This window comes from Phoca vitulina, unplaced genomic scaffold, assembly GCF_004348235.1.
Source record: "Phoca vitulina isolate PV1807 unplaced genomic scaffold, GSC_HSeal_1.0 scaffold31, whole genome shotgun sequence".
NCBI classification, from domain to species: domain Eukaryota; kingdom Metazoa; phylum Chordata; class Mammalia; order Carnivora; family Phocidae; genus Phoca; species Phoca vitulina.
Genome location: NW_022589734.1, coordinates 11767425 through 11789826, shown reverse-complemented (window position 1 = coordinate 11789826; position 22402 = coordinate 11767425). Strand labels below are relative to the sequence as shown.

The 22402-nt window shown below is 44.1% G+C and overlaps 2 protein-coding genes across 5 annotated transcripts in view; one reads left to right on the top strand and one right to left on the bottom strand.

Annotated features, from left to right (window-relative positions):
* Nucleotides 1–22402, bottom strand: part of SMIM13 (small integral membrane protein 13) — a 209614-nt gene that overhangs the window by 89513 nt on the left and 97699 nt on the right. The window lies entirely within an intron of this gene.
* NEDD9 (neural precursor cell expressed, developmentally down-regulated 9) overlaps nucleotides 1–22402 on the top strand; it is a 178988-nt gene that overhangs the window by 128828 nt on the left and 27758 nt on the right. The window contains exon 1 of one of the 3 annotated variants that reach the window (XM_032424869.1): nucleotides 3601–5086. The exons of the other annotated variants lie outside the window; for them this stretch is intronic. Within the exon in view, the coding sequence (XP_032280760.1) occupies nucleotides 5075–5086 (12 nt within the window). The 5' untranslated portion in view covers nucleotides 3601–5074. Of the gene's footprint in view, nucleotides 1–3600; nucleotides 5087–22402 lie in introns of those variants that run through there. 3 annotated transcript variants of the gene reach the window in all.

Here is a 22402-nt window from a genome sequence, read left to right as displayed (position 1 = left end):
AATAATACATTTTGGGGGGAGGGCGGTTGTAGCCATTACCTCTTCAAGTTACAACCACCCAAGCCTGCCATTATAGCTCAAAAGACACCCTGTAAAGGAAAGGGTGCCTGTGTTCTAATAAAACTTTATTTATAGACACTGAAATGTGAATTTCACATAATTTTCACAACTCACGGAATATTCTTCTTTTTCTTTTTTTCCACTCATATAAAAAATGTAAAATCTATTCTTAGCTCATCGATCACACAAAAACAGGAGGCCTACAAGCTGGAGTTTTCAGACCAAACCATGTCCAAGAGCCAGAACTGGCAGCAGGCCTTGAGTAGGTTCTGAAACGTTGCATCTTAGCTTCGCTTCCTATTAATGTAAACCACGCTACTGCCTTCAAACTCAAGTTTTCTCCATTCCCTTCCTGAGCGTCACACAGAACTCTCAGAAAATAGACATTCTTTGAAGTTACTGCTGTCCTCTTATTCATCCATTCATTCAGCAAGTATTTAAGCCCCTATGAGGCATAAGCCTGCGCGGGACACAGAGATGGACAGGATACCACCCTGTCCCTCTGGAGCTCACCTTGAAGCTGGGGCCACGGAGATCAACCAATATTATGGTACAATGTGGAAAAGCCTTATAATAGGGCCGTGTTCCAAATACAATGGGGGCATAGTGAAGGGAGGGACGAATTAGTTCTGAAAGGAGGAGGTGGGCAGAGTGGGGGTTGTTGACGAGGAAGTACAAAAGGGTTAGTGTTGGGGCTCGGCTTGATAGCAGACGTGTGAAGGGAGGACGCACTAGGCAGAGGGACCCATCTGTGCGGAGTCAGGACAGTACAAGTGTGTCTTAGAATTGGTGAGTCCCGCCAGTTTGGCTGGAGGGGGGGATGGGGGGGGGGGGGAGGGGAGGGGATGAGGCCAGAAAGGAAGGGGGGGCTCAAATTATAGTCCGTGCCAAAGTCTGCAGATTTTGTTTTTAAAGGCACTGAAGTGTCCCTAGAGGTTTTTTAATCCCAGTAGCAATGTGCTCTGAACTCTAGAAATTAAACAGGTAGCGATGTGGAAGATAGCTTCCAGCAGGGAGAGACTGCAGGCGGGGAAATGACAAAGGAAGGACTGGAATAGATCAGACAAGAGAGACAGAATGGACCTGAAACAGTGATTGCTGTTATGAGCCAAACTGGTGGCACCCCGTGCGAGCACCTGGCCCTCGGAGCAGCTTCATCCTCTTCAGAGGGGCTGCTCTAGGTTCCTGAGCTCACTTCCTGCCCTTGCATGTTCTGACCTGGCCCTTCGCTCTTAGCAGCCACATGGGTTCCTCCCAAGTTGTGCGTAGGAGAATCTCTTCCCTCTGGCATCCTCTTGATTTCTTGCTGTGGATACGCCCGTGTCTAGTGGCAGCTGGAAAATCATTTGGACGTTGTCCGGTGCCATATCCCTTGCTCCTGTCTGTATCAGCATCAGGTGAGATAGAGCCCCTGGCCACCAGCAGGCAGGTGGCAGGCTGAGGGGCCGCCAGAGTGTAGGTGAGCATAGGGTAGGGCCCGAGCCTCAGCGTCCTGGCCCATTTTAGGAGGCTACCCACGGGAGTAGGAGGGTGGCCCCATAGATCGGTCGACAGTGTTTATATAGCATAGTTTAAACAGTATTTTTGCATCCAAAAATCCCAGGTAATAGAAGGGGTTGGGGCTGTTTTTTGATTCAGTGAGAGAATTTGTGTTTCCCCAAAGGGGGAAGGAAAAAACATACTAAGTGCCTAAATACTAATATACTTACCACTAAATATGAATACAGTAACAACTAGCTGCATTATGTAAACTGCATTAAGACCAGAGCACAATATTTTAACCAAGGGCCTGCTACCCTTGAGTGTTTACACAAAGGGTAAAAACACAGAGGAACAGATCACATCATTCTCTGCTCAGATCACTCCGGTGACTTCCTCTGGAGCTCCGGAGGAAATCCAACTGCCACCACCAACCTGTCTCGGTCTCCTCCACCCGAACCCCAGGTGCCCGACTCCAGGTACACGGGGCTTATATGCTGTTCTTAAACATACCAAGCTCAGGCGCTTTCCTCTGCCCAGATCTTTGAGTGGATCCCTCGTGCCATTCAGATTTCTGCTTCGATATTACCTCCCTAGAAGGGCTTCTCTAAAAGAAGACACCCCCCCCCACCCTCATCTGTTTTCCTCTAGCAATTTTCCCTGCTTAATTTTTCTTCATGGCATTTATCACTCCAAAACTGTATTACATACATATTCATTGACTTATTGTCCCCCACTCCCGGGAGACTGTAAGCACCGAGGGTGGGGACTTTGTCTGTCTGGGTTGCTCCTGTACCTTCCCCACTTGGAACAGTACCTGGGAGGTGCTCAATCAATATCTGTTAAATTAGAAAGCTGTCTTCCACCTTTTTCTGAATGCTTATCACACTTAAAATATTGACAGCGGTCTAACAGTCATAACAGTCATAATTAATACAATTAAATAAATATTTATATATTATATATATCAGAGTAGTGTTATATAATATAGTAATGATATATGATGAATTTAAGATGAAATAATTAATAACAAAATATTAATAAGCAATCATTAATTAAGATAGTACTGGGTATGCACATGATCTATTTTTTTCTAAAGATTTTATTTATTTATTTGTCAGAGAGACAGAGAGAGAGAGCACAAGTAGGGGCAGAGGGAGAAGCAGGCTCCCCGCTGAGCAAGGAGCCTGATGCGGGACTCAATCCCAGGACCCTGCAATCATGACCTGAGCCAAAGGCAGACACTTAACCCACTGAGCCACCCAGCTGCCCCTATGCATATTATCTCATTCAATAGTCATTATAACTCCAGCAAGTAGGTAGTATTATTTTCCCTAATTTATACTTCAGGGCACCGAAATCAAGAAATTAAGAAAATTTGTTGAGATTCTAACAGAGTTTACCTGACTCCAAGGTAACTAACGCCGACCCAAACTGCCCTGAAATGAACTGCAGGTAGATTTGAGGTGTCTTACCCAACAGGAGAGAAACAGGAAAGCAAGAGGGCCACTTAGCATGAATTAAACTTTCTGGCGAGAACGAAATGACAAAAAGCCCTAGCAAATGCTTTGGGAAACCATTTGAAAGCATTGAAATGGAGTGAGATAGTTTTCACCTACTCAATGGTACTCATCAAACTAAACAGAAGGCGGATTCAGCTTCACTGCTTAGGAAGCCAAAGGAATGTTATCTAGATCTTCTGGAGGCCACAAGACTCATCTTACAGATGAGAAGGTCTTTGACTGATCCAGGCAGACACCAAAAACACAATTTCCTGCAAACTAATGACTCGCCCAGAAGACTGCGGGACTGTTAGGAAGAGCCTTTGCTATGCAATATGCTGCATGCTTTATCTATGTTCAGAAAGACCTTGCAAAATCACTCAGGCTCATTTTCACTCCAAGGCTAAATGAGGAAAAGCAAAGTCCAAGCTGAGGCCCGAACGGGTGTGTCAACCTCATTATGACCGCTAGTAAGGGGGGGGGGGGTGGGGGTGGGGGGCTGGTCACGTCCAGGGAATCAGTGCCATATTAAACTGTGATCTAAACTATGAGCCCTGTATCTGGAAACCACTTTTGCAGGACAGCTGCTCTCCTGTTCTTTTTGTTTGGATCATAAAAGTAGAATTTTAATCCACTGGGAATTTGTGGGGGAGGGGAATCAAACTGATTCTGATCCAACTAGGTCAGGAAAAAAATAAGAGCCGATTTTTTCCATCCAAGTCGTGTAGTCTGGTTGGAGCCCATCCCACTCAGGGACAGCTATTGTCTACAATCACCGAGTCTCAACCCTGAGACCCAGTGAAAAGGAATTTTCCCCTCTATCAGCTCTAGCCTTCCGAAGAGTCGCTAAAGGTGACTGTTTCTGTCTTCTCCTGGGTGATCTCTTTCTCTATAGAAATCAGGAGGCTGAACCAAATGTTCTGTGCTTCACTGGACAGACTGGTCTTTCTTAACCAGGCTCATCAAACAGTGGGCATTTTTTGTTCGCCTGATAATAAGTGTTGGTGGGTTAATGGGTCATCTTCAGGAGAGAGGTCAGAAGGAAAACACTGCAGTGTTCAAAGCTGGAGCTAGAAATGCCAGCCATCAAAGGACACAGTACTCAGTGGACAGCGATGATGTATAGGGCGTGCACTGGCCAGCCTCTTCGGAGAGGTCACATCTAACCTTTACCCTCAGCAAAGCCAGAGAAGATCGCCGAATGTGGCTGACAGCTCTCTGAGGCCCTGGTGAGAAGCTGGCCAGGGAAGCCCGGGTGCCTGTGCTAGGGGAGTTCCTTTTCACTGAGAGAATTGTATTTTGTCTCCTCTGCAGACTGACGTTGCACGTACTTTGAACATTGAAAAGAACAAAAAAAGCAAACAGCCACAAAAAAAGGGAGGGGTGGGGAGGAGAGAAAGAGAGAGAGAGATATCAGCAGGGGTAGTTAGTAAAAAGGGGCCCGGAGACAGAAAACCTTTTGTTCCCCGAATTCGTTTCATGTAGAGATTGGGAGGTGAATGGCTTTGAAATGAAATGGGTTTATGAAGGAGTTGCTAGGTCACAGGAAGCACGACTGTCAGACTGCTTGCTCTGTGAATTCAATTTCTTTAAAACTTAGGTTAATCTGAAAAAGAATCTCCTTTTCCCGGGTTTTTTTGGGGGGGGGGTTGGCGGATGGGGAGTAAAGTTCGAGAGGGTTCCCCACATCGTTCTATTTTCCACCCTTTCTGCTAATAGAAGAAATGACCACATTACAAGTTCTTTGTGAGTTTTGCGAAGTTAAGAGGTGGGCGGGGCCCCGCGCTACCTTGGTCCGCCAGCCAATGGCGGGCGGTATGCAAATATAGTCGGTGCTCGGCCAGCCTTAATCAAAACAGTGAGCTCAGAGGCTGTGCCGGCGGGAGCTCTGCGCGCTGCGACTGGCAAACCCGCCCAGGCCCGGACCGTTCTCACTTTCATTTAGCCCTGCACTCCATGGAGGGGCGGACTCGCCAGTGCTTCATGCAGTCTCACTAGCGTAGGAAAACGGCTCGACTCTCCCCGCCGCCGAGATGAAGTATAAGGTAAGCGGATGCCTTTTCCTTAAGGTTTCCGCATGTGCGTCCGTGTGTGTGTGTTGCCCACTGTGACAACTCCTCTCCAGGGACCCCTTCGGGGCCTGGGAGAGATGGGTCTCAGTCACCGAGGTTGGCATACGGCAGGCAGAGACCCAGTCTCTGAGACCCACTCCGGGAGTTCACAGCACACCCTGGTCCATCTCCCCTGAACGTTTTGGGAATTCGTCTTAGAGCCGCTGCGGGAGCCCTGGAATTCGGAGGGTGTCTAACTTGAAGAGGAGTTCAAGTCTCCGCGAGGCTCCCCCCAGGCCTGGCCTCCACTGTACCGGAGCTGTAATGAGAGAGGAGTCAGAATTGCTGAGTCTCTCAGACTGGCTCTCAAAGCAGTTTTCAGCCTTTGCTTTAAGCATTTGATATGAGAAGCAGTTTGCCTTATGTACCTTGGGTGGGAGAAATTAAAAGCCCCAGGTACTGTTACACAGCGGATGGTGGAGAATTCTGACATCCTAAAATGATACTGGATGTAAGAACAGATGAGGATCTGCCGTTTCTTGAAAATACTTTTACTGGTGTTTGAATGGGCTGAGGGTCTGAAGTGTCCAGCCAGCTTATTGTCCCTGTAGCTTACAGAATGTCATGATACATTATTTTCCCATGCATTTTGCTCCATTGTTTTTGTGTATTCTTGGCAAAAGGATTATAACTTGCTCGGAATATCCCTATTTTATTTAAGGCACCCCCATCTAACCAGGCAAGCAGCTTCCAGAGACACTGCACTTCGAAGCACATTGCAGTGAATTGGGTGTGACTTCTAGAATAGACATGAGACCTAATGCTTTTAAACAAATGTGCTATTATTAAAATGACGGTTGGCAAGGTGGCTATGCTTTTGGATTGACAATTTGTATTACCTGTCTGACCTTCAGGTTTGTGCTAGCTGGGAGCTACTTTGCTTCCTTTCTGAATTATGTAGCTTCTGGCCCATCCTTTTTTAATGTGAGGTTGTAAATACTCGGTTCTGGCTAATAGCCACTGGTTAACCTCAGTGATAAATCTTTTATTCAAAAGCTATAAATCTCGTTCAAAAGCTCTAAATCAAGATGCCAAAAGTCTTCATTATAATGCATGAGTTATGGTTCTCCTTGGAAAGGTTACATGTGTGAAGGCACATGTATCAGTTATCATTGTACTATTAGCTTTCCATTATTATTATTATTATTATTATTCCATTATTTCTCCATAGGAAAGAGCAGTGGAATGAATAATCCTGAAGATTCTTAATACTTTTGACTTTAGGATACAACCAGCAACAAATCTTCTACCTGGCAGGAAAGTTCCCATTCTTGAAGTGGCTCACCCCATATTTCCACAGTCCCTTGTTTAGAATAGTGATTGGCCTAGAGATTCCTGAGCCTGCAGTGATTCTTTCCCCCTCCTATCCCTATTGCTGAATGCATTTAGTCTCATAATAACCACCTTGCAGGGGGAAAGCAAAGAGAAAATATGTTCATACGTTTATGACTGGAAAGTACAAGTGGCTGAAATCAACGCTGAATACCTCGATCTAGAAAGTGACAAAAGCGACAAAGTCTAAAGTCACTTTTATTCAGTGACCTCATCGTGTTTCGTTTTACTCTTATGGAGAGAAAATGTCATGGCAACTGACGAAATAAATTGTGATTGGCATTCATGGAAAAAACCCTTCTCTTTGCCGGGTCTTACCAGTGTCGAACACCCTGCCTGGTGTAAATATATGGTTGTGATTAGCTCATGTTATTAGCTTTTTTCACCAGAAAAAACATTGATTTCTCTTATTGGCTAAATGCCAAATTGACACCTTGGGGTGACTATAAAATAAAGCAGTACCTGAAGAAATCTACTGTCCCTGTCTTATAAAGCCTGTCTTCTCTCTAGTAATGGACAACTCTATTTCAGGAGACGATTTTGTCATTTTAAGTCGAGGAGATGACGCAAAGGTAGAGGGATGATAAATAGTATTAAGAGTTACCGTGATAATACAGGATTGTCATATTTAACCCTTCCAAAAACTCTATGAGGTGGGTGTTATTTCCAAATGTGGAAATTGTGGCACAGAAAGGCTAACTGATTTATCCAAAGCCACACAGCTTTAAAAGTCGCAGAGCTGTTAATTGAACCAAAGCGATCTGGCTCCAAAACTTGTGACTTTAAGCCACTATTAAAGAAAGAATCATCTGTGACCTCCCTGAAACGTCCTGTGTGACTGTTTTTGTCCCCCAGGGAGTTTAAAACTATTTCATCTCCAGTATTCCTGCAGGATAGTTTTTTTTTTTTTTTTTTTTTAGCTATAACTCGACAAAGCAAAGTATAACGCACGTTTGGCAGTTATTTGTTTAATCTGAGCCACTTCGGTAGTAAAACCAGATTATTATTCGATTGTAAAATCCTGGAGTCAGGAATTATCTTTGAAACCCCGTGTCGCCCTACACGCTATAAATGTAGCACAGTCAGACTTCTGTTCACTGTAGAGATTTATAATTCAGCCACTGTAAGTTTTCTTTTTTTTAACTAGATTATCTGGTTTGGCTACTTCAGGAATCATAACTAGAGGGCAACCAAACCCCCACTCATTCTGCGCTTTTCCGCAGCCTCAGGCCGGCGGGGCTCTGTATTTAGAATAATCTTGAGAACTGTGGAATGTAAGCTGTTACTGATGAACACATCGGTTCTGGTTAGCACACATCTAGCCTAGCTTGCTTCCATTTTATGGTTCTTGGTGGTGGTGGTGGTGTTCATGGGGAGGCTGCAGTTTCATATGGACTTTAGGTGCCATCTGTCTTAAAAGGCTTCACTGTGCGGTTCTGTGATAGTAGACTGTAAATCGCAGGGCCTGCGTTTATTGAGAGCTGTCCACAAGCTCTTCTGAATATGCAAAGCATGTCCTGAAACGGGGGGAGGGCACGGTGCCTCGGTGGTGGTGGTGGCTCGTCCAGGGAAGGCTCCCGTTCTGAGGGTCTGGAAGCAGATCGTTTCTGCTGTCCGCCAGGAGGGGGACTGAAGCATGCGTGCACAGCTGTGTTTGAGCGGACGCCCGAGACCCCGCCCACTTTGTGCAGGCCCAGGCCTGGTTAGAGCTCAGCCTGCACTGCCTGTCTGATCTCTAATAGCTGAGCAGCCTCTGTGACTGCCAAATTTCGGAACCCTGGGTGCCTACCCTAAAATTCTAAATTATGTTATCTAGTCTACCATTCCACAATTTTTTTTTTTTCCACTGAAGTATGGTCGACAACAAATTCACTCTTCAACGTTTTGAGCCAAGAAAAAGTACAGGTGGAGCTTATAATAGAAATGAGAAAACTGGATTCTGGAACGCAGATCGCTGTGTTCTGGTTGGCTGTGGGCAAACAACGTGTGTACTGTGGAACGCTTTTGAGGGGGACTTTGAAACTCCTTTTATTTTCTGGAGTTACATTGAGAAAAAATGATCGAGGGTCTTCAGGCGACACGGTCGTTTATGACTTCGATAATTCCCCGCTCTTTCCTTGCTCTGACATTTCGGCTTTGAATTATGTATTCTCTTGTCAGTGATTCGTTGCGCTCCATCCGAACGAGAGACTCCGGTCCCCCACGCTCCTTTTTAAATCTTAGGTGAGATCTAGGAATTTTAAAGGCACCGAAAGATGTTTCACGAGTAACTGAATTGTTTATGGATGGATGTGTTTATTGAGCAAACCCACTGTGAGAGCTACAGGACTTACCCACGTAGAGATGAAAGTCTTTGGAGAGCTGGAGGTACTCTGACGATACCAAATTTAGCAAGCCGCGCAGTGCGGGACATACCAAGGATTCCTTTAGCATCCTTTCCTTACTGTAATATACATCACTTCTTTTCTCAGAATCATCAGTGGCTTCCGGTCTGCTGCTCCTACCCCTCCCCCCCCCACACCCCCAGACTTCTAAAAAACTTCCTCTCCACTTTTTCCCCTTTGCAAATTCCCTCCCCCTTGTGTGCCCTTATGACCTTATCGTCTCTCATTTTTTCATTCAAGCAGTCCTTATGCGGCTCTGCTAGCAGACTTGCTGCAGCTCGCCTCCTCCACCCACGTAGACACGGTGCCCTTACAACCCACCCCGTACCCACTACCTCTCTCCTCTCTTTTGACTCTGCTGTGGGAAAGCTTGGTCTCTTGCTGCTTCCGTTCACTGGCCCCCGTCTCTCTCTGTGTCTACCCTACTGGGTTATCCTGTCACCTCCCACCGGCCAGGTCTCCTCATCCATCCACTCTATAAAACCATCAAAAGCCTACACGTTTGTCTCCTCGACTGACCTGTGATCCCTACAACAGGCTTTATGTTTTCCATTTCTGTCCTACTCTGTTAGCACTCCCTTACTTAGTAACCCCTTCCAAGGAGTCACTATGGAAAGGATACCTGTAACTGCCATTGGGTGCCCCGGGGGGCCGTCCAGTTTTAAGGAAGCCCCACTGAAAATGAGAGCCCCCACCCTTTATTTGGGGGTAGAGGCAGATTGTTAGACAAGTCCTTGAAGAAAAAGTGTGATCTAGGATCTGTTACAGCCTGGAGAGGGCACGGCCTTGATCTTACATGTTCTTGTGGATAGAGTAGGGGCTTTGGAGAAAGGCATTTCTGTTTCTTGTGACTTACGGCTCGACAGCTTCAGGCAAGGCAAGCTCTCTGAGCCTCAATTTTCTTATCTGTAAAATAGGGATAATACCTGTGTCAGACTATTGTTCTAAGGCCCAAACAAGATAATACATGGATGTAAAGAACCACGGCTTTACCACGGCTTTACCACGGCTCCTGGCATATAGTAAAATAGACAATGCTAGTCAGCCTCGGCTCTCTGCGTTGATAGGTGTTGAGAGGATAGTATGGATCAAGACTTGGTGACAGGATTCTGTCAAAATCCCAGTTAACTAGTTAAAGATGGTTGAGTATTGTTTAGTGTGCCATGGGCCTGGATGTGTAGTGTGGAAATGCAGATGCCAGACAACAGGGGTTTACCAGCACACTGATGTGCCCCTTTGCTAATATATGAATGACTTAGGATCTCCATCATTATTAACAAGATTTGATATACCTAAAACTACAGGACCTTGCTCGTAGTCAACACTCAACAGATACTGAATTGAATGTTGAAGGACATAAAATACTTTTACAAATAGCTATTAAAAAGAGGTAGGCGTTTTGTTTTGTTTGTTTGTTTGCCACTAAAAAGAGTCTTAATGCTGTATGGCATAGTGGAAAGGACCTGGGTTTTGTTGCAAATCCCACTTTTGCTACTTCAGGCCTCTGTGTCCTCATTTATAAAAAGGGAGTAATAATACTGATCTTATCAGATAGTGGCAAGGATATACTATATGAAAATCATCTATTTTTAGCACATAGGCATGTAAAAATGGCAGCTATTACAGGATGCATTATAAGACATATATAATATATAGATATAGAAGCATTATACAGATAAAAATTTAAGAGGAAGCATTTGCTAGAATCACTTATCCATAACAAATATATTAGTGAGGACAAGAGAAAGTTATCAATGTATAAAATTGAAGGTAAAATGTGAAGGAGGTGATTTGGGGGGTATGGAAGCTCAGGGGAAACTATATATTATCCTACTGCAGGAGATGTAAAGTAAGAGGTCTTGGTGATCTATCTTTAGGTCGTTTTAGGGTTAGAAGAAACCTAAACAAATTGGTTTGAGATGCCAGCCACTGGGCCCGTGGCATTACTCTGCAGTAACATATAGATTTAATTACCAAGCTTCGTTGCCAAGATAAACAAGAAGGACCACTGGGAAGAAATGCTGTATTTCCAACTTAAAGTGCAGAGAATAGCTGCTGGTCTCCTAGGTGATGGATGATTGCAAAGAATATGGGCATGGAAGGGGACATCCCCCCCAAAAAAAAACCCTGTTCATACTCCATCAATGGCACCCCCTCCATCTTATTTACTTAGAGCATTCCAGTCATCTCCCTGCGGTCATTCGTACTGGTTAATGAGGACGATGCACGCCTGGGGAACATTACAGCTTGGCTGCAAAAGTCTGTCTTCCTGAAGAATCTTCATTTTAAGAGAAATGGCCTTGGTGGTGATCCCTGCCACCGTCTCCTGGAAAGAGTGATTCTTTGAGAAGGTAGTTTTTAGTTGACAATGAGATCTAGGTGAATTGAGGCATATACTTCGAGGAAGATGGAACAGGCACCCCATGAAACATGCATGAGTTCTGACAGTCATGTTTTCATGCCTGGAGTGGGGCTGGGGCAGTTGATCATGGAGATATTAACTTGCCAGTCAAGTGCTCTCAAATACATATGCCTGGGCCCCATCATGGACTACTAAATACCAGTTTATTCTTTAAAAAGAGCTAGTCTTTTTCCCCCCAACCTCCTCCCCAACCATTAATGGTGCTAAATGGTGTTTAGGTGGTTCAGGAACCTTATTCCAAGGCTGGGCCCATCACTTTGGAGGTAGGTGTCTTATCTCTTTGTAAATCATGGTGTATATGTTGCAAATGAGAATTCCTCCTTATACTTCTAATATGTCAAGGTAATAGAAACGTTACCAGAAATGTTTCTTAGTGGAATGTTGATACTTAAGATTACCAGAAATAAAGATTGAGCAACCATGACTATTGTAAAGGTGCAAGCATTGCACAAAAATGTCTGATAGGATCTTTGGAGTTGAAATTTAATTCCTTCTTTACTCTTTGTGTGTATGTGTATGTGTGTGTGTTTGAGTGTGTTTCGGGGGGAATTATTTGGGAAGCTCGATAGAAAGTTGCAGCAACCAAAAAGTATATAAGGTTAAGATTTAAACCAGATCTTTCCTATTTATTAAAGCAATATGTATTTAGACAAAATGATGTGCCCTTAATATTTTTTCTTATTTTTTTTTTTTTTAGTTATGTGGAAACCTTATGCTCCTCTATGAATTAGCCTTAATCTCATTGATTTGTAGTAGTCAGTTCGTTATTGTTAACTTAGCACCTCACTCCCACAGGGGATGTGGCTAATGGACTCATGTAGGCTTCTCTGTCACCCGGCCCTCTGCTCTCCTAAAAGAATGAGCTAGAATTCACTCCACCCCCAATAACCATAACAAGCAAAACCAGCCCACCAGGAAACTAGTAGATTTCTAGACGCTCCAGGCTTCTCGGTGTTGAGTCTTTAGTGTCTATCAGGACATGTCAGTAATCTGTCGATGAATTCTTCTGTTTGTTTGTTTTTTGGTTACCAGACACTTGTGGTGTGAGTCCGAGTTTGGCAGGAAGTGGGTTAGTGGACCTGCAGTATTGCCCTACCACCACAACAGCATTGGCATAAGCAAAATTTTGAAGACCTCTTTTCCTTGAATGCTCCTCTGGGATGGAAATTCATGTTATTCTCCGATTCTCCAGCCTCCTCCACTTGGAGCTAAGTGTGTTGAGCGTACCTTTAGATGGGGGAAGGAAAGGGAGCAATAAGAATACAGTGAGCTCAACAGCATTCTTTATCTTAACCCCATTCCCTGGGAAGCCAAGACTTCTCGACGATCTCACAGAGGCCCAGATGGCCTTAAAATATATCTCATTTCCTTATAAAGATCATCTTGTCAATTGGAGAACATATCCATTGACTGAATCAAAGACTTTCATCAATACCTATCCTTTTTTTCTCCCAAATCCTAAATTCCACCAAGGCAGACCCATTAGAAAGATACATACTTGCATGCCTATCTTTTATTTTTAGCTTAAAATATGTATAACTTCTGTGGATATGCATCCACGTTTCACAACCCAACGATGGGACATACGGTCTGACAATGGGAAAGACACTTGAAACTGGGACTGTCTTGGAAAGTTCGGGAGCACACGGCCACCCTAGACAGTCAACGTGAATTGATCCAAAGATCAGCCGCTGAAGGCATTAATCCCTTTTCCCTATGTCAGCCTTTTGACAGGAAATTATCTAAGAGGTGCTCTTGTTTTAAGTGAATTCAGGTGAATTTTTCACATAGAGTCATCAATACACTTTACTGGTAAATAATTAGTTGGTTCTTTTCTTTTCCCTTGCAGAAATAGGCATCTCTAGAAATGAAGGAAAGGCCCTTTTTGAAATATGGACCTGTGCAGAGAACACCTGAGAGCCAGAAGCAGTGAGGGAGGTTGTTATTTCAATTGTTCTTGCTTTCGACCCAGCGGGGCGGCTCTGCACCTCATGGCCTGCAGCGGCTGCCATCAAGCCTCCTGCCTCCCTTATTAAGATCTTAATTACAGACGCAGCTTACTTCATTGCTGCAGGGAAAGAATTTAGTTTCTCTGAACTGTGTCTGTTTTTTGGTGTGGCAGGTGTAATCACAATGAGATCATTTCTGGTTTGTTTTCTTTTCCTGGAGGAATTTTTTTTTTCCAAGGGGGAGGAATACAGTTCTTAAGGCACAATTTCATGAGCTCATAATAGTGCAGTAATAATAACTGTGCTTTGATTTTATAGAGACCCTTTCTTCTGAAGAAATCAGAGTGTTCCGCATATATAATTTCATGATTTCTCATAATATTAGAAAGAACGTGTTCATTATCCCCATTTTGCAGGTGGGGAAATAGAGATACAATAGGTGTGATTTCTTGGCCATTACTCTTACAGTCTGAGGACTGAGATTAGATCCTGTTAATTCAGCGAGTGTCCATTCCTCTATGCAGGGTTCTCCACTCAGCGCTGCTAACTTTTAGAGCTCGATCATTTTTTGTGATGGGAGACCGTCCTGTGCATTGCAGGATGTCCTCTACCCACTGGCCACCAGCAACACACACGCATGGTGACAACTAAAAATGTCTCCAAACATCACCAAATCCCCAAATCCCCCCTAGTTAAGAATCACTGGTCTCATCTCCCCTACTTCTTTCTGCTTAAAAAAAAATTGCCTTACTGGTTCTATGTGACAGAAGCACAAAAATACAAGCACAGAACCATTCGCTATAATTGTACCATCACTGAGGTTGAGCTTCACGTCACAGGTCCTCAGCAAGGGGAAACTTCCTCTTACATACGTGGCCCTGGTGTGTTCAAGTGAATACCACAAAATACTAAGAAGCATGAGGTCTCACTCAGACCACATGTAAAACCATCAGACTGTCTCTAAGGCAACCTTATAGTTCTCGGAAACCTTCCTCTGTCGTGTGTGTGTGTGTGTGTACACATACATGTGTGTGCATGCGTAATGGATATATATAATTTTATATTGATGTATATAAAATAATGGGACACGCATTTAGAACAGAACCTTGAAAAAAGCTATTTTATTCTTATAAACTGGTATATAATACGTACATGTAGGAGCTTGTCTATATACCTAGCTGCTGAACCATTTCATTTAGAGGTTTTCTTCCATTCCTTGTGCTCTTGCCATATTTTCTCCCTCTTCTAGCTGAGAAGTTACAGCACCTGAAGGTTCTTCCTTGAGACGTCTCTGCAGGTGCAAGGCTGACAGCCTATGGTTGTAGACACCCTTTCAGCCATGTATACTGGTCCATTTTTAAAAACTCTTTGATGACCTCACAAGTGAAGTGGGATAATAGCAATCAGGCAGTGAACCTAGGTAAGGGGACATCTCAAAGAGTTGCGGGGGGGCATCCAAGGTATGTCGACTGGGTCTGGCTGGGAGGCAGGCCAGGATTGCTAGTGTGTGTGTACTGGTGTTGGTGGATTTAGATATTACTTCAGACCCTGAGAGCTGCATACCTTGGTGTAGGAAGATAAGATACGTGGGAATGGAAAAAATAAGATCTTTCCCCTCTTTCAAATACTTGATTAGATGTTATAACTTTCGTGCTTTGCCTTTTGAGAAATGATACTGGTTTTTGGAAATAAACCATAATATAGTGGACTGGCGTCTCCTACTCCTTTATAACTTAATTCTCATTTCACTTCCCCAAGTACCTGGAGATTGGAGGGATTTGTCTAGACAGGCAGATAGATGTGGTCCAGTGCCAACACTGTAATGTTGGCTGAAATCCAGCTGGTTGTTTTATTGTTAATAAAAACCTATCTTTTGGGTGAGTGGGTGTCAGGCCTTCATCATTATATGGCGCCCGTCAGATTTATCTAGGGACAGAACCTGAAAAGATTTTGTGCTTGCCCCATGTTTTTGATCCTTTGCCAATATACTATACTTAAATCTCTCAAAACCAGGCAACCTGGGACAAATGCTTATAAATTCCAAGGCTTAATAACAACAGTACTAAATTCTAAGATGGAGAGGTTCTCAGGAAGCACATCCTGGTCCAGTGGAAAAAATCCTAGATTAAGAGGGGAACCAGATGCTAGTTCTGGCTCTGCTGCTAATCTAATAGATGACTCTCTGGGCTGTAAAACAAGATCGGGTTTGAATGATCTCTAGAATCCCTTCTTGGTCTAAAATTCTAGCCTAATTGGTTCTGGTCAAGCTATGGGTGACTTTTGGTTCTAACACATAGAAACCACGGTGTCCTTCCACCTTCTTTAAGACCCTCAGGAGTTGCTTAAAAAAAATCTCAAAGACCATAGAGGAATGGAAAACCGAGCTCCTGAAGACATGTGTATTGTTTCTGATCATCAGACTTGTGAGGAAATGCTACTTTCTCACTCTGGTCAGGATTCAAATTCATCCTCCACAACTGGCCAAGAAATAATAGAAGGTGACTATGAAGTCACACATACACACACACACACACACACACACACACGCAGGCCTCCCTAACAACCCATTTGTAATTTTTTTTTAGATGAAACAAAGGATTTGCTCCAAGCTTTTGTTGGTTTCATGGTAAACAAATCCCATCATATGTTGTTTTTGTCCTGCATCAAGCTTCAATCAAGGGAGAATAGGTGGCATTGTGCAAAGAAGGAAGGAAAACCAGCATTTGAAGGAACACTTATTTAATCTCACATCTATGCTGTCCATATGATGTGACCAAATCTGATCAGATGGAAAATTCTTTCTGAGGTCCACATATCAAACTGGCCAAGAGCCTCAGATCTTCTCACCAACTCTCAAGAGGTAGTGTCACTTTGGTACATGAACCCCCAAAATAATGCAGGGTTCTAAATGATACCTCATCAAACAGGAATGGGCCAATAATGGAAGAGATGTTAAGATTCCCAAATATGGGTGCCTTAGGTCTTGACCACACACAGGATGCAGCCCCACAGTGGCCGTCAGGACTGCTTGTGTCAAAGAGTACCTTTGGAAGACAAGTGTCTAATGCCAGATTTCTTAAAGCATTTTCCACTCAGAAATGCTCAAAAGAGAATGCTATGGGTAAAGTTCACAAGGCTAGAAAATCTAAGAAAATGTGAGGACTTGGGGCAGAGTAAATGACATGAATATTCAGAAGGTCCGAGATACTCATGTAAGCTTTGTGACCACCATAGGAGTTGAGAAGCACTTTCCAGAAAATGAAAATCATTGGCTGAAATGTGGCCTCGGTGCCAGAGAAATCTTCACAGCACATGTTGGATGCCCCTCACAGGGTATCAGAAATATGACTAGGGAAATTCTCCTGCTGCCTTCCCATGACTAGTTCAGATCACATAATGAACACCATGTCAGACTACAGTTGACATATATCGCTGAGAAAAAAATCTGCAAGTGATATATATCCTATCTTCTAACTCCTGAACTTTCTTGAAAGTCTCATGTCTGCTATTTAACAACCTCCAGAGGATTCAGCTCCAAAAATTCAACAGCCCAGATCATCCAGTGAAAAAACCCAGGTGTAAACCAAGTATTCCAAGAATCGAAATCCAGACACTTGTAGACATCCATGTTTTCTGACTGTTACCTTCTTTGGGGAAATTCCACATTTCCCTATAACCCAAAGATGATGGTGGGGGGAAGCCAAAGTGGTTTGATTGCCCTCAGACCGAAGCTGATTTTTGTCAGCAGGCACATAAGCCTTTCTTTCTCTTCCCCAGTGTGTCCTGAGACTAACCTCGATGATGCTCATTCCTGAGTTACTTCCTTTAGGACTGATTTCCTTGACAATGGCCATTTCCTTCCTTACTGTGCCTGTTTCTCAGGATCTGTCCACTGTGTGTATGGGGTGTGCACGCCCGTGCATGCACACGCACCCCACCAGAGTCCAGGCCGAAAGTCTGGGAAGTTGGATACAGGAAAGTCATGTGGTTGAGAATGTGGCAGCCCCAAGGTCTTGGCAGGAGCTCCTACGTGATAAATATAGAATGAAGTAAAAATAATAAGAGGAAGTCAGGCCATTGATGATGCTATCAGTCCTAATGGGGTGACACATCAGCCATTGTGTCTCATTTCTCTTCAAAGAACAGCATGAATGGTCATGGAAATTATAAGTCACACCTCTCTGTATTTGGGAAAGCAGATAGTTTCCCTGGCAGTGGGAGTAATAATAAGCTTTCTTGACATTTTGATAGCAACAACAACAACAAAAAAAAGGCAGGGAAGAGTGGGGGATGGTGTGGATACTGTCATATGACCTAGAGCTCTCTGTACCCGGTGTTCTGGCTAGTTGTATGGTATTTTATTCCCACCCCTCAGGCACAGCTGAACCAGGAACAGCAGAACCCAATGTCCTGGCAAAGCATGAATGGTGCCCAGTCACCTGCTGCCAGATGGAGGTCGCTGCACTGGAGGGAGAAAAAGCTCTTCCAAAGATGACTATATTTAATCTGGCTGGGATGGTCAGCTCCTCCTGGCCTTCCTGTTTGCTCAGTGGTTGTGGACACTAGATTCAAGCTCCCATCTACGTCATCATCCTGTTTAATGGGGGGGGGGGGCACTTTCCTGCTTAACATCTCTCACATTCTCTGGCTGTGAGGTCTGGACATGCCATTCATCTTTCTGGTTCTGTTAGTTCATCTTCCTATGTCCATCTGAAAAGTTTTGCCAAGTATCTTGCTGACGTCTCTAGAAAACAATTTCACCTTCTCTGTAGAGAACCAGGAAATCAGAGTCCAGAATCCATTTTAAGTTAGCAAACATTTAGTGAGGTACATTTTGCTTCAGACACTGGGCTCAAGTTCTGGAAACGCCAAAGGAATAGGCCAGCCTCCCTGAACTTCAGGAGTTCACAGTCTTGAATGGGATATTACAAGTCATACTGAGAGAAATACTATTACAAAGAACTGGAAAGGGAAACCGGCAGATATGTTTGGAAAGATAACTCTTCTGTGGAAGGCAGAAGATAGATTTTGAGGTGGGAGAAGGTAAATGCAGGAAAACCAGTTGTGAAGCAATTGCTGGACTCCCAATACAAGGTTGTTAAAGGCCTGAACTAGGAGAGGCAGTGAGGAGGAAGATGGGGGCCAAGCTGATTGGGTTCCAGATTGTGAAGAGATTCAGCAAACCTCTGGGCCTCCTATCTTCGTGTGTGCTGTGAAGAGAGATAAAGCAGGAGAAAGGGGTTTTTACACTTGTTGAGTTAGCGGTGAAGATACCCATTAGCCAGTCGGAGACATGGGACCAGAGTGCGGAAGAAATTTCTAGGCTGGAGCCATGGATCTGTTATCTGGTGTGTTTAGATGCCATTGGTAGGGATAAGATTTCCTCTAGAGACTGAGCATGTAAAGATGAGCAAAGAACAGAGGGATCCCTTTGGAACATGATTAGTCTGTGAAGAAGAAGGTAGATGAGTGGTCATGAGAATAGAAAGAAGAGAAGAAACCAGAGGTGGAATCATGGAAGCCAAAAGAGAGCTTCAAGAAAGACTGGGGTGAGGGGATCAATGCTAGAGGCTACTAGAGTTAGGGTTCCCTCAAAGAGAATTTATAACTCTAAATGCTGATTTCCAATCCTAACTAGAACCACAGCTTTGGTAGCACATGCATTTGCCTTTGTTGAATACTGTCCCAATTCTGGAGCTGGAGACCCTGAATTCTTGCCCCAGCTCTGTGACCTTCTTGCCAGGTGGCTTGGCAAATCATTAACTCCTGGAGCCTCATTTTTTCTCATTTGTAAGGTAAAGGAGCTGGAGTAATTGAAGTTCCTTTGGCTTTCAACTTCTGTGCCCCAACTGTTCTGGCGCTCTGCCAAGCCCTAGTTGCATTTCTAACTGCCACCCTCCTGAGGCTAGCCATCCAACTGCCTATAGAACAACATAGCTCTCTTATCTCTCCTAGATTTGTTTCTCTGTTGACATTTCCTGCCCTAGAGATAAATATCCTGGGGCGGGTGGGAGAAAGAGGAGATCTTGAATAGACAAACCCCTTCTCCTGGGTTTTTCTAAGATATTCAGATAATCACCCTTCTGACTTTGTGGCCTTAAGGCATCACACCTCCACCCTGAAGGAGGAGGTCCCTCCACCTTCTCCTAGCCAGACAAATTAACTCTTGATCTGCCTATCAACTCCATGCACTTTTGTTTTTTGGGGTTTTTAAATTTTATTTTATTTTATTTTATTATGTTATGTTAGTCACCGTACAATATATCATTAGTTTTTGATGTAGTGATCCATGATTCATTGTTTGCGTATAACACCCAGCGCTCCATGCAGTATGTGCCCCCCTTAATACCCATCACCAGGCTAACCCATTCCCCCACCCCCTCCCCTCTAAAACCCTCAGTTTGTTTCTCGGAGTCCATAGTCTCTCATGGTTTGTCTCCCCCTCTGATTTCCCCCCCTTCATTTTTCCCTTCCTTCTCCTAATGTCCTCCATGCTATTCCTTATGTTCCACAAATAAGTGAAACCATATGATAATTGACTTTCTCTGCTTGACTTATGAATGAGATGGTTTGTGTTCTGGCTGACGTTAATTTTGCTGTTATCTTCTTGAATGAACTCTTGCCCCCAAAGCACCAAGCGTTTTCAAAAGCCAAGCTCCTCACCCATTTTTCCCCCACTTTCTGATGGCTTGGGCTCTGCTGGAATCTAAAGAGATATATCCATAATTCATTCAGGAGTAATCAGAGTAGTAGTAGTAATAATATTTTGTCTCGGTCTCTTGAGGGCATATATATATATAGTAGCATAATTAAAACAGTTCTCCTGATATATAATTGTGAGCAAGAGAAATATCAGCTATATATATATATAGAGAGAGAGAGAGTAGCATAATTAGGACCCAACCCTTGACAGAGAACTGACTGGAGTCTGAGTCGGGAGGGAGCCTAAGCCCAAAGTGCCATCCAGCAAATTAAATAAGTTGTCACAATAGCTTCCTAAGCCTCCAGCAGTGTTAAGGTACTTGACTTGTATTAACTTATTTCATCCTCACAGCAAACCTTCCTCATTTTACCGATGAGGAAATTAAGGCACAAAAGGAAATAGTCTATTCTATAGACATGACAAGAATTGTCATCTTCAGAACTTTGCTATATAATGGAGTTGAGCCCTGTTAGGAGGACATTGTGTAGCTTAGAGTTGTGGAAAGAGAACTGAACCAAGAGACCATAGTCCCATTCCCATCTCTGACACCAACAGTGTGGCTTTGGGCAAATGATGAACTGGCCTCCCCAGACCTGTTCCTTTTTCTGTAAAACACGGAGGTTGGGTCAGGTGTTCTCTAAAGGTCTCTGGAAGTGCACGTAACTTTCCGTATGGGAGAGGGAGGGGTGTAGACGCCGACTCTGTAGCTTGCACAGATATTAAATCACTCACTCTTGTTCAGCCAAGGCTGAGAATATCTGTCACTGTGTGAGGTGTCCAGCTAGCACTTGGGTCCATGCCACCAACAGTCATGCCAAGCAAGCTCTCTTCCTAAAGCCTCACCTCTGTGGGCAGCAGGGAGGACTGCTGGGGAATCATGGACAACCCGTCAGGATAACTCACCCTGCCGCCGTTAGCGAGGACAACAGTCTCTGAAGGTTTTCCCAGAGAAACAGCTCTTGGGGCACATCTGAAGCATTAGCATGTTGCTTCCCAGGTGGTGGGAAGGTCAGGGGGACAGGAGACGAAGAACATCCAGAACGACTCTCACATGGGGATTTCTAGCTGCCTCGCATCAAGCACGGTCCAGTGCCCCACTTCAGTGCTGCATGGAGTCTCATGGCACTGACCCAACTCCACATGCCTCCAGCTTATTTGTGCTGATTAGGTCTCTAGTCCTTTGCCTTTCTACTATTTTCTGTTTCTTTTCTTTCCCTTCTTCGTAGCCACTAGAATCATACAGCTACGCACCCTCAGCTTCCATAGAACTAGTCCTAACTCTATCACTTCTGATTTCATCTTGGGCTTTTTTACCAGCCATTCCCAATCATTGAATGGGGCCCCAGCAAAAGGGACAGAGACCAGAGTGCTCGGCTCTCTCCCTACTCTGTAATCACAATTCTGGTGGGGTGATCTCCCTCAGATTACTTTGGTACAAAGGACCAGAATCTTGTCCGTAACTCTATGACTTTTCTTTTAAGTTACATAACACTCAAAAAATGGAAGAAGAGAAACAGATTTTAGGATTATGACACATCCTTAAGTGGTTCCTCAAGCCAGGATAGGATGGTGCATAATTTTATCTTCATGTATGTGAATTTTTGTTAGGAAAAACCCCAGAGCTTCCTAGCATATAAATACTAAGTAAAATCTTCACCTAGTTTCCCTTGAGCTTCCCTTACTGCTCACCTGTCTACATTATAGACTTCTTGGATCTCAAAACTGTCAAGAACAAGAACTTCAACCTTATTCTTAAAAAAGCATCCTCAGGCTCCCTGGGTACTCACCTCTATGGCTTGATCTCCTTTTCTTAGGTTAAGTAGTTGCACTAAGAAGATTAACAGTAAGAGTAGGACCCCCTCCCAGGTACTAACGGGAGGGGAGCTGCCTTACATAATGCAGCGCCCCCCCCACCCCCAGAGGGGAGGCTCAGCACACAGCACAAGACTGTGGTTATAGGGCATAGTACAGGGGGAGATGATTAATGTATGTCAGTTCTAAAGGAATGAAAAGCACGGGGCTAAAAGATCAAGTCCATGTTTCTAGAGAAGCAAGGCGGGGGGGCAGAAATCCAAACAACTGCCAAAAATTCCACGAATATGTAAAGTCCTAAACATGCTCCACCCAATAGGCAGTCCCTCCTCCCACAAATGATCATCATCCCAGTGACTCAAGTGCATCCAGACACTTTAGTGAAGCACCAGAGAGATCACTTTTAGTTTTCCAAGTGCTTGTGATGAATTTATAGCATCCCGACTCCTCTGTGTGCTGGGAAGGGGCAGGCATGTGGTGATGGCTGCCATCATACTGCGAAACATGACTAACGCCAATAAATGAAATCTACGGAGCCTTTGAAAGGCTTCCAAGAATGTCAGCACGTACTGCTTGCCCACTCTCTGCTGAATGCCTACTTTGGCTGTCTGCTTAGTACTGAATGTGCCAGACAGGCCTTCATACAAA